Genomic DNA, 13,495 nt, shown 5'->3' with positions numbered 1-13,495 from the left:
GTATTAGATATCCTAACAAACAGCATGTCTACAAGAGCTGCTGTGCTGCCCTTACTGCTATATTCCTCTAAAACCTGGACAGTCTACCAGTATCATGGCAGAAAATTGAACACTTCCATTTGACTTGTCTTTCTGAAGGTTACCTGGCAAGATATGGTACTGAGTTCCTTTCTCAAGTTAAACTGTCAACCATTCAAACTCTACTATAGTGAGTGTAACTCCTATGGGTTGGCCACATTGTTTAAATGCTAAATATATGTTTGCCTAAAATGCTATTTTATGGAGAACTCACACAAGGCAAGCACTCACATGGAGGTGTGAGGAAACTGAGGAAGATTCTCCCCAGCCACTTGCATGACTGCCACATGACCTAACATAAGGAATGTAACTTAAAGTTGATATACTTAACTGGGAGTGCCAGGTGAACCAGCAAAATTAATGAAACATGCAGCCCAGGTGAAGAGACCCTTATCTTAAGAGTCATAAAACTCCTTGAGGGAGGAGGTGTCTGCACCTGTGCACTTGGGCACATATGTCCAAGTCAACAGCTGGAACTTCTAGCCAGAATACCTTCTTGTTCTAATGCTCCTCTTTTCCCCGAAGTTACATGTATAAAGGGAATGAGTGAGAGATGGATCTTTGGAGGTCTTTTGCTGCAGAAGTGGGGACACCCGCTTCTGCTCTCCCAGTTAGGAACTTTTCCAAGTGCTTCACGCTTTCAGCCTCCCCAGTTGCCAAAGTGTTGGAGCTCGGACTTGGTTGCTGAAGAATACTTTTTCTTTTACTTTCTGTCTTAACTATTATCTGTTGTTTATACACTTGCTAATTTGCATTACTTGTAGTAATAAAACTTTATTGCCTGTTAAGCTAGTTTTAGTTTGTGTCATTGTATCTTAAGATCGGAGCCTAGAGTAAAAGCACTGCTCAGTCTACATGGTCTACATAATCCCTTTGGATTACAGGAGGTTAGAAGCCACATAAGGACAAGGACACTCTCAATGTCTCTCTAAAGAACGTTGGAATCGATTGTGTGGCATAGTTGACACTGGCAAATGACTGCCCAACACAGTGTCCCTGTTTCAAAGCAAGTGCTGTGCTCTATGATGGAAGCAGAATTGCAGTAGCTCCAAAGAAAAATGTGAGATGCATGCATTTAAAAACATCTCCACTTCACATGTTCACATAAACTATTTTTGTCTGACCTGTAGTAGAGCCTCTCAAGCTTGTATAGGTCTGATCATCCACAATTGGTCACACTGTACCTTGACTCCAATATAGTGATGTCATTTTGGTCCTGTCTGAGTCTGAAGGACAGCAACCAACCAACCAGTACCTCTTCCATAGACCTGTTATTTTGTTATTTCATGCACTATTCCCCAAATTCTTCTTACCAATCCACTCCCTCTATCTCCCCATCTCTGTTTTCTCTGAGTCATAGAATTTTAATAATTGGAAGATACCACAGAAGTCCAAATAACACCTGAAGAGGGTCACCATTCTACATCCACACTGCTTATTATACGATATCCACTTCAAGTATACAATCACGCTGAAGACTTAAAATAGGGCAGATTGGGATAAAATCTACTACCTACTAGGGCAGCCCATTCATTTTGGATAGGAAGGTTTTTTTCCTTCCATTAATCAAAATTTGCCTCTATGTAATTTCCATCCAGTTTTACCCTCTGGATCCAAGCAAATCTACATAACAACCATTCAAATAATTTAAGGCAATTCAGCAAAAATGTTTGTTAAATATTTGCTCTGTTCAATGTACTATGCCAGGTGCTAGAAATATAAAGAAAAAATTGAAATGAACCCTATCCTCAAAGAAATATATTCCATTGGGGAAAATCACTCATGCACAAATAAATAAGTACAAATAATTCAAGGGGGTAGAGAGCATTAATAAGTGGGAGAATGATTTCTCAGAGAAAGTGGTACCTGAGTTGAGCTTTTCAGAAAAACGAGGATTTTAAGAGTCCTCACTGAAGATGTCTGACAACACTTGAAAATGTTATGCTAAAAAGCATGGGAGCAAGCACACAGCCTTGTTCCACTCCATTGGTGACTGGGAAAGCATGGGAGCACTGTCCATTATCCAGAAGTTGGGCAAGCATGCCATTATGAAACTGACTATGGTCCTCTAGGGAGGACTCGGGAAGGAGAGAGGCAGAGTTGTAGGTATTAGGGCATAAGGGGAGATGAGTATGTTTGGACTGTAGAATACATGGATGGGAATAATGTATAAGAAGGCTAAAGCAGTAAGATGGGGTCAGGTTGGGAAGAGCTTTAAATACCAAATATAAGAACATGTATTTGCTCCTACACATAATAGGATCTATTGGAATTGATTGAATAGGAGACTCTATGGTCAGACCTGTGTTTTAAGTAAGAAAAAATATGAGACAGAGGCTACTGCAACATTTTGGGAAAGAAGTAATAAGGGAATGAATTGAAAGATTATCTGACTATAGAGAAGCCTATGTGTGTATACATGTTGTGCAGGTAGAGAGGACAAGATTACTAACTGCTTGGATATATGGAGTGAGTGAGAGTTAAGGATTGAGTATTACAATTAAATTGTGAATATAGGTGAATGGAAGGATAATGGCATCCACAGAAACAGATAAATTCAGGGTAAGAGGGGTGTGGTTTTGGGAAAATAGAATGTGTTCAGTTTTGGACATGTTGAGTTTGTAATAGGTTGTGATAAGGATTTAGAGCTTGGGAAATAGAATAGGACTGGAGATAGATAGATAGATAGATAGATAGATAGATAGATAGATAGATAGATAGATAGATAGATCTGGGAGGCATCTATATAGAGATGGTAATTAGGTCTATGAGAGCTGATGAGGTCATCAAGTAAGAGAATGTAGTAAGAAAACAGTCCCAGGATAAAGCCTTGGAGATACACCCCTAACTGGGAGATGTGATATAGATGATATCGAACAAAGGAGAAGAAGGTGGAACAATGAGACACAAGAAACAAGAGACAGCAAGTGCCAGAAAATCTCAGAGAGGAGAGTATCCAGGAGGAGAAGTTGGTCAGTAATGTCAAATGCTGCAGAAAGGTCAAGAAGATGAAGGGCTAGAAAAAACCAATTGATTTTTCAATTAGTAACTTTGGAGAGAACCATTTTAGTTGAATTGTGAGATTAGAAGCCCAAATATATAGGATTTAGAAGAGTGAAGGGACAGGAAGTAAAGGCAAAGAGTGTAGGCAGCTTTTTCAAGGAGTTTGAGAAAGGGAGAAGAACTTGTAAGGATGGTAGGGTCTAGTGAGTTTATTTTTTAATATAGGGAAGATTTTGTCATTTTTATGTAACAGGAAAAAACAATAGATGTGGAGAGATTTGAAGTTAGAGAAAGAAAGAGTATAATAGCAGAGGCAGTCTGCTGGAAAAGATCAGATGGAATGGATGGAGTGTGCATTTAGAGATTAGCCTTGATAAGAAAAAGGCCACCTCTTAATCAGAGACTAATCTAAAATAACAGGTTAGTCGGGGGTGATATTAAAAGGTTCTGAAATCAGAGGAAAGTGAGAATAGAGAGTCCATAAAGAAGAGGATAATTTTTTTTGGTAAAGTAATATTGAGATTCTCATCTTTAGAAGCAGAGGGATGGGATGGTGTGGGAGGCTTGAGGAAACAAGAGAAGGCTTGGAATCCTGTTGTGGTAAAGGAAATATAAAATCCTTACTTCATTGGGGGAAGAAGTTGAGTTAGGTGACAGCACAGTTGTGTGAATTCTTCTAGCTTTGTTCAACAGTGAGAGTAGGACAACAATTCAAAGACATATATTGAAAAGCACTAAGAGAGATGCAAACAGCAAAATATGGGTAAGTACCCTGGCCGATAATGAATTCAGTGTATATTACCAATCAAGTATAACCAACACAGATATGGATACTCTATCATCATAAGCCCCATGTGTCTGAAACTATGATATGTCTTCCTTCATGTTACAATATGAAGGAAGCAGGGTCTCTAAAACAGAAAAGGTGGCAAAAAGGCTGGGAGAAGCAATGTTTTAAACTTTGAATCCATATTCCCCTGTCATATTCATACTTGGTAACTCAAAGAGATAATTGTAATCTCATCTTTTCAAACTGTGTAGAATCAAATGCTTTCCAAATAATAGCTTAACATGCCTTTAGGTTCACAAAATACTTTTAAGTACGTTATCACATTAATAAATGGATGACAATTGTGAGAATTTTTTTTTTTAAAAGTCAGGCACAGAAGCTATGTACTTGAAGCCAAAATACCTTAAAATGTGTTTTGTAGAGTTGTTTCCTGGTCTTTGGTCTCAAGGAGCAGGAACATTCCTGTGAGCCCCCAGGAACTTCTGATACTAGTATACCCCTCAGATATCTCTGGCTTTGGGCCTGACGCTATTCATGAGATCCATGAAAGGAGTAAGAGACTGAGAATGGAAATTTTTAGGCTTTTGTCATTTACAGAAAGGGGTCTATCTCCCTCACATGGGCTATAATGTCTGTTTGTTTGTTTTATCAGTTTTCCTTAATTTCGTCATCAAAACCATATGGAACACAGTAGGTCAGACACCAAACCTTAACTATGTAATAATATATTGTCCTTGGGTACAAATCTTTGAAGGGATATTCTTATCTGCTCACTGGTCTATTATGACCGGAAAAAAAAATTCAATTGGTGCGATATCTATGAACACATAACTTTTTTCACTTAGGGATGACCCTATCAGACTTAGGAATTCAAAATTATCAATGAACAAGAAGCCAAGGAGGTATTATAACAAAAATAGAATACAAAGAAAAAAATGCATTTTTGTGTCCATGTGTACACATGTATATGTATACATATATGTCTATATTTGCAGAGACAGATAGATAGATATGTTTTTTTGTTCTAATTCTAATACAAATTTCCTAAAAAAAATCAAACAGATAATAAAAGATTCATACATGTAAAAGAAAGTGTATTTAAGAAATTCATTGGTACAATACTTAACAAGGAATTTATCTACTTCAATGACTGCTAGTAAATACATAACCTCTGACCTCACTCTTCCCAACCTATTTGTATAATGGAAGAATCGGCCAATGAGAGCCCAATCTCTCACAATACTGGTAAAATATGTCTCTAGACAAGAAGAATGTACACATTTATTCCTCTGAAATTTTGGCCTATGTTAGTCCAACAAAACTAGAAAGACAAGATCTTCTTAACAGAAAAAAATGTTCTAGGATTTTTAAAAATTTCTTTTTATTATTCAGAACTTAAGATCATTCCTCCCAATTTTAGTTAACTAGTAGTCTGACTTAATGTTAACCTCACCTGATCAAAACCTGTCCCATACGAAGTGAAAATTTACTTAGTCTTAAATACTCCTTATATAAGAAATTAGAGCAAGAATCTCAACTGTACTTGGCCTTAAAAATTTGTAAATGCTCCTTCTCAATCAGTCTATTTGGGAATCCTCTAAATGTGGTTTGATCTGACTTAGTTTACCTATAGAGTTTGTGTAGTGAAGATTGCTTCCTTAGGGAATGTGTGAGATTATGATGGTTAATGGAGTTTGTTCAACTTTATGACATTGAAGAAAGTATGAGATTATGCATCTATCATCTCTTTAACTTTTATAACTTTTGTTATAGGAATATACAATGCAATAATATGTAAATCAGTTATTTCTCTGTCACTCTGACGTAATTTTGCCTGTAAGAAACTTTGTCAGAATCCTTATGATTCTTCAGGTTTTCTCTGAGACCTAAACCTATTCATGAACACAGTACTACCTCCATAATTTTTGCATTCTGGCAAATATATACCTGGAAACAGTTATCTACCACATGAACTGAGACAGGAGGTGCTTCTCCCACAACAAAAACAAGTACAAGAATTTTAATACTTTCTTTCTTGAAGTCTTTCTGGGATGGGGAGAAGCTGTTCAAAGTGGGGATTTGCTCTTTTACTGCTTAATGGTTCAGAAAATAAAGGAAAGAATAACAATACCTATAAAACCTTAGTGCATATATGTATATATATATATGCACATATGTATGTATATGGATTTCCATATACATTCCTATCCATATGTGCATATGCACATATATAGGTAGCAATTTGTATTGGTATCATTAAAATTATGACTGCAGCAACATATTTCTATGTCAAATCCATTTTTCCATGCTTTTTTTCTTAATGAATAAAAGGATATAAATGTTTTTTAGGGTTTTGTAAGTATAAATTTTATCCTTCCTTTATTAACAAATAAATTCAGATTTCTTTCTATAGAATGTATACATACATACATAACTATATTGTTAAGTTCAATCCTTTTCTTTTCAACATTAAAATCCTGAATTCTCTACTCCACACACATATATACACCTCCACTCCATCATTTAGGTCAGCATTCATATGCAAAATCCCAAGGAAAAGTTATAAATTCTTTTTCAAAGGAGCATGCCTCAAAGCCCTCCATTGGCAGAGAGGGGAAGAGGGGAAACTATTTAGAAGAAAAAGAAAAATCCTTAGGATACTTTATTTTCTTGCTTGCCTATGCAATTATTGCGATTTCACTTTTTTCCTTATACCGTATATATATATACACCTTATATAACTTCTTAAATATAAGTATTTCCTTATACTTATACTAAAGGGCTACAAACAGGTTCTTTCTGTCTCCAAAATCATAATATTGCTAATTTCATCCCAGTTTTGGTGGATTGAACTATATCTCTGATTACATGATTCTTCAGTACCTCAGTTGGCAACTTTGAGTTTCAGGTCTTGAATGTAGGAGTAGGGGAAAGATTAAGAAGAGACATCAATGTCTACTTGACCCTTTTTCACCTACCTAGCCTTGCTCCCTCCTTCTTTGTGCTAGCTACCCTATCTGTGGGGAGAAGTCAATGCTATTCCATCTATGGGAGAAGTCAGAGTACTAGAAACTCTGCCTTGGTTTTAGCAATCTAGGATGGAAAATTCCCTGAGGATACCTTGGCCCATCCTGGACTGACCTTCAGCCACTGTTTTTAGCCTCTAGTTCTGGCTTCCCAGGGGGTGAGCTAATTCTGGCTTCTCCAGGGATAGCTACTTGAGGTTATTTACTGGATCTGACTGGATGTCCAGGTGCGTCTGTGGTGTGAGTCTGTGTGGAGTGTCTGTACTATTTCGGACTCAGGGGAACACATGCTGAGACACTCATGGACACCTATGCACTCATATGCCAAGGAATCCATTGGGTGGTACTGATATCTAACTCACGCTCTAACTCATGCATCATCTCAGCCGCATCTTGAAGTAAGTGCTGGGGAGATGACACAAGTTTGTCCTCTCCTCCACCTCCCCATTTTCAAGGTCTTTTCTGGTCTACACTCCCCCCCTCCCATAGGGTGCTGTCCATTTCCTTATTCAGGTCAGATCTCCCCCTGCTTAGGTAACCTCATGGAGTAAACTCCATGAAACCTAGGTATTTATTTCTTTGGAGTGGTACCTCACACACTGAGTGTGTGGAACTGACACTTCTACAGCACTCTTCCCCTGATCTGTTCTCTGGGTTCCAATATTTCATTTCCTTATCCTAGAGAAACTCAGTCTTTTTCCATCATATGCTATTTCCACTTCCCCAAACTTTTTCTCCCAAAGATTTCTATCCTTTGTGAACATTTTGTTCTCAAATTTCCTCCAATCCATTACTCAGTGGCTTGGATAGAGAGGGATAGGGAAGAGCTCACAAAGTAGCCTTCCTCCTTCCCAAATTCACAACTCACAATTAATTCCTCTCAACAAGAAGTGGTTAGATGCTGTGTAACCATATTTTTCTTAACCCCTACACTTTTACTTTTTCCACATTCCTTTCGAGTATTTGTGTCCACTTGGGGAGCGTCTTCTTCTCCATCCCCATACTGCATCTTCCAGTTTAAGGAACTGTGCCTTAACTTTTCCCTCTCTGGTCATTTCTGAGCTGGAAGCCTGTATCTCTGCCAGAGTCATTCTTCCATTCTTATTTTCCCTTCAAACATTGTTCCCAACTCTCTTCTTTCCCCTTTAAAATATATATTATATGTAATATTAGTATATTATAATTTTAATATATTTAACATATAAACAATCTATAATTTAATAGTTATATAACAATGATTTTAATTTAATTTATAAACAATATTAATTTAACCCTATTAATATTTAATATATAATGTACAATATGGGGTCCCTTTCTTTATATTCAGTCTGAAGAGGTTGCTGATTAATATGGTATAGTTATGAAGATAGGTTAGTGGAATGGATGGAAGATTAGACTTGGAGTCAGAAAGAGTTTGGTTCAAAACCAGGTGAATGACTAGGTAGGTAAATATGTGTAAGTCCCTTAATCTCTCTGAGCCTCGGTTCCCTCCTATGTAAAATTCATACAATAATTGTTGAAGGCTTAAATTATGCAAAACTTAAATTATGCAAAAATCAACTATGTTGTAGACAAAGCATTTGACATTCCCCTAAGATTTTTTGGTGGATCAAGGTGGAGAGTTATGGGGTAATAGTACAATTAAGTAGATTCTGAATAGGTTGAATGACGGGGATTAAAAAGCAGAAATTGTTGGAACAATTTCAATGTAGAGGAAAGTATCTAGTGGGGACCTCCAAGAAACTATAATTTGCCTTGAACCATTCAACATTTTTCTCAATTAATTGAATGAAGGCATAGAGAGCATGTTTATCAAATTACTTATTATATAGCTGAGGAAGGTAGTGAATGTGTTGGACAACAGGATCAAGATACTCAAGGATTCTGACAGGATTTAAAATGGTCCAGGTTGAATAAAAATGAAATTTAATGGGGCTAAATAGAAAGTCTTGCAGATGAGTTTTTGTTTTTCTAAACTCTACTACAAAAGTACAACTTGGAGGAAGTGTTGCTAAATCTCAGTTCACATGAAAATAAGTTGGAGATGTGAGGGGTCATCTAGGCACCCAATTCAACCTCCTAATCTTACAGATGAGGAAACTGAGGTCCAGAAAAGGTAAATGACTCATTCAAGATCATGTAAACAATAAGAAGCAGATCTGATATTTGAATCGGGTTTTCCACAGCTAAATTCAATGATCTTTTAGTGGATACAAACCCAATATGAACAAATAGCAAGACATGGAAGGTTAAAAAAAACAACAACAACCATACACATTAAAAAATAAAAACAATAACAAAAAAAACTTAATGTGATCTTCCAGGGAGGCAAAAGTCATTCTGTCTTCTTTTCTGGTTATACTATGTATGCAGTGCTGTGTTTACTTCTCAATGCCACATTTTAAAGTCAGGTTCATGTAATATTAGGATTGAATGAAGGCATTGAGATCATTTAACCCAGAGTAGTGAAGACTTGTGGTGGGATGGGGGCGGGGTTCATGATAGTATTTGAATGACTCTCATGTGAAATAGAGATTAGACTTGTTTTGGTGGGTCCAAAAGGAGAAGAAAGAGCAATGGGTGTAGGTGACAGAGAGGCAGATTTTATCTCAATGTGGGGAAAAGCTTCCTAAGAATTGGATCCTTCTAAAAGTAAAATGGTCTGCCTCAAGTAATTATACTTTTGATTTCTGGAAGTCTTCAAGTAAAGCTGGGATAGCCCTTTGTCAGAATCATTCTAGGGGGTATTGCTATGAAGGTATGATTTAGACTAGTTAACTTCTAAGTGTTCTTTCTGAGCTCTATGACTAAGTGATTCAAGAAGCATACTACAATGACTTGTAGAGGTGCCATATCCCCTAGTAAATTGTAATCACTACAAGGATAAGGACAAATCTTTGTATGTACTAAGTGATTAAGGTTTGTTAACATTCCCTTGACTCAGACTCCAAATATATGCTTACTTGGTCTCCAACCATAAAATAAGAGCACTGAATACTACAATAATATTTATATTCCAGGCGTTTTGCACATAGGAAGCACTTAAGAAGTACTTGCTTCCCCATCCATTTTCATTCATTCTTATCCCCTGTTTACATTTCCCAAGTTTAGGGAGTTGTGTGGGTGGGTGTTTGGGAAACTGGAGGAGAAGAATCAATAAATCTTGAAAATCATGAGTTCTTCTCTGAATGTGAATTGGAGATCTTGGTGGAATCTACACATCCATAGCATTTCCTATGCATTCTCTCATTGTATTTACACTGTTGTTTTCTGGATGTGCAGTTTGGGTTTTTTCCTTCTTTGGCTCTCAGTAATGAGGATCATATATTTCTTAGATTTTAGAGATGAAATGGATTATAGGAGCATAAATCCAGGGCTCACAACCATCTTGGGAGAATGTGGTGTGGATAGAATGTTAGACTTTTTATAGCTATTACATTATCATTCTACAGATGAGGAAACTGAGGCAGGCAGAGATTAGATGACTTGCCTAGGGCCACGTAGTTAATAAGTGTTTAGGGCCAGATTTGAACTCAGGTTTTCCTAACTAGGTATCCAGTGATCTTACCTACTGCAATATGATAAATATTGTGGTGTAGTGTATAAAGTTCTGGCCTAGAAACCAGGAAGACCTTGGTTCAAGTATTATCTGTGACATATGCCTAATATGTGACCCCAGACAAGTCACGTCGGTGCTCTAGGCTACTCTCTATGACTATAAATCAAGGAGAAATTACTTTTGCAGAGGGGCTTTCCTCATCTGGAATTCCCGGTATCAATGAAATCACAGGTCTAATTCTGGTCTCTGAGGGAGATATGACATATAAACCATAGATCAACCAACAAGTTTTGATTAAGCCCTTATACAGTGTCAGGCACTGTGCTAAACAATAGAGATACAAAGAAAAAGAATTAAATAATTTCTGCTCAAAACAGCTTATATTCTAAAGGGGGAGAAAACTACAAATAGGAAAAATACAGCATAAATGTGAGATGAATAAACTCAAATACACACAAAGTACCTAAATCCAAGGTAGTTTCGTAAAGAAAACACTAGCAGCTGGAAGGATCAAGAAAGGTTTAATGCAGATGATAGTGCTTGATCTATGTCTTGAAGGATGAGAGAGGCTAAAGGAGTTGGAGGTGAGGAGGAAATGAGTTCTAGGTATGTGAAATAGTCTATACAAGGACACAGAAATGGAAAATGTAATGCTGTGTGTGAAGAACAGAAAGAAGGTAAATTTGACTAGATCGTAGATGTAAAAGGGAGAGCAATATCCAATGAACCTGGAAAAAATACGTCATGAACAAGTTGTGTAGAACTTTAAAAGCTTAAAGTAGCTAATATTTTATCCTAGAGGCAACAGAAAGTCGTTGCAGTTGGTTGAATTGGGTGGTAAGGTAACGTGGCAAGATTTGCACTTATGAAAAATTATTGTAAGTAAGTTGTAGAATAGACTGGAGGGAGGAAAGACTTTGAAGTAGGGAAACAAATTAGTGGTCTGTTGTAATAATCTAGGTGAGGAATGATGAGGGTCTGAACTAAAGTGGTATCTTTGTGAGTGGAGAGAAGGAATCAGAAGTCAGAGATGTGAAGGTAGAAATGGCAAGATTTGGCACAATTTGCAAAATAATACTTAAGTAGAAAAAAGAAGTATAAACAAAATACTATGTTAGATCTAAAGGGGAAGACCATTACTGATTCGGGTTTTCTGAAGAAGGTGATACTTGAAATTGAACTTCATACAGGACTTTAGGTGAAAAAACAGCAAGATGCCCTGAACACAGTAAAGACAGGCTTTGCCCTTTGAGAAGTATTCATTATTGGCTTTTATCCTTGTCTGAAAAGCTGACTATATTTTCCTTCATCATTCCCTTATTCTAGACATTCAAAAAACCCCTTGTAAGGTCATATTTGTAGATAATTTTATAGGTTAATTTGATTTACCTGGCTTTTATTGTGTGTGATTGTTACGTTTGGGTTGTGGTAATGTGAATTGTAGAATATCTGAATCTCTGGGATAATAAACTGCTATAACAGAGTCCTATTTTATGGTTCAAGTACTCCTGGCTCTTCCATTTGTTATCTGTTTGACTTTGGGCAAGTCTGATTTTCATTTTCTTTCTCTGTATAGTGAGAGGGTTGGTCCTTTCCAGCTCTAAAGTGAGCATTCTGTGATCTTTCTTTTTTCCCACTGTGACTTTTCTGTTGTTGGTTGTTTTTTTGTTTTTTTTTTTTTCCAGGAAAACATACTTTTTCTTTATCATCCACTTCAGTGACCTAACCAGTGTCCTATCATGACTACCTTCAACTTTACCCATGTGAGACCTTCCTTCTTCATCCTAAAAGGCATTCCTGGATTGGAGGATACCCACATTTGGATATCAATACCTTTCTCTTCCATGTATTTCATCACTGTTCTGGGTAACTGTACTATCCTCTTCATCATCACCACAGAACGCACACTGCACAAGCCTATGTTCTTGCTCCTTTACATGCTGGCCCTCACTGACCTCGGGATGTCCACTACCACCATTCCCAAAGCACTTTGCATTTTCTGGTTTGGTCAAAGGGAGATCAGCTTTGAGGGCTGTCTGACCCAACTGTTCTTCATCCACTCCATCTCTGTCATGCAGTCAGCTGTTTTGATGACCATGGCTTTTGATCGTTATGTGGCAATCTGTGAGCCACTGCGCTATGCCACCATCCTCTCCAATGGCCGCATAGCTCTCATTGGGTTGGTCAGTTTAGTGAGAGCCATTATTTTTATCCTTCCCATGCCTGTCCTTCTCCAGAAAATGCCATTTTGTACAAGCCAGGTGATCCCCACCACCTATTGTGAACACATGGCTGTGGTAAAAATGGTGTGTGCAGACACCACTGTCAACCGTATGTATGGTCTGGTGGTTGCCTTGGTGGTCATTGGTCTGGACCTCTCTGCCATTGGCTCATCCTATGTGTTCATCATCCGGGCAGTGATGAGACTCTCCTCCAAGGAAGCTCACCACAAGGCAGTCAACACCTGCACCACACACATCTGTGTGATGCTCACCTCTTACACACCTTCACTTTTCTCCTTCCTTGCCCACCGGTTTGGTCAGGGCATCCCTCCTCATATTCACATCATTCTTGGCAACCTTTATTTTCTCGTGCCCCCTATGTTCAACCCCATTATTTATGGAGTAAAGACTAAGGAGTTTCGGGACAAGGTGACCAAATATTGTTGCTGGAAGAAGGAGCCCATGACCATAGCCCCTAATCAGAAACCTGTCTGATGATTCAGAGGGCATGAATGGAGAGCGGGGAAAGAATGCCAGGCAAAGGAAATTTCCTTTGAGATTTGACTATGAGGGAATTATGTGAGGTATCAAGGCTATATCTCCATGTCAACTTGTGATGTGCTCGTCACCAGGTCCTATAGCCTGCTCCCTGTTACTAAAGAAGTAGAATCAGAGATCAGTATGTTCCCTGAGGAGCATTCAGTTTTAAATTTGGGAGGCATGGTGTTAACATATCATCAAGGACATTCATGAGTAAAAAGCAAGATGTACCAGTCATGTTAAGAATGAGAGCAAATAGGTGGGCATACCAAAACTT

The 13,495-nt window shown here is 37.7% G+C and overlaps 1 protein-coding gene across 1 annotated transcript; it reads left to right on the top strand.

The window, feature by feature from the left end:
• Positions 1-12,122: 12,122 nt before the first annotated feature.
• On the top strand, positions 12,123-13,173 carry LOC140508678 (olfactory receptor 52P1-like). Its single transcript, XM_072616567.1, has one exon. The coding sequence runs from the start codon at positions 12,196-12,198 to the stop codon at positions 13,171-13,173; it is 978 nt and encodes a 325-aa protein (XP_072472668.1). The 5' UTR covers positions 12,123-12,195.
• The last annotated feature ends 322 nt before the right edge of the window (positions 13,174-13,495 follow it).

The sequence above is a fragment of the Notamacropus eugenii genome, chromosome 5 (genome assembly GCF_028372415.1).
Source record: "Notamacropus eugenii isolate mMacEug1 chromosome 5, mMacEug1.pri_v2, whole genome shotgun sequence".
In the NCBI taxonomy this organism is placed as follows: Eukaryota; Metazoa; Chordata; class Mammalia; order Diprotodontia; family Macropodidae; genus Notamacropus; species Notamacropus eugenii.
This window is presented reverse-complemented; position numbering and strand designations above follow the sequence as displayed.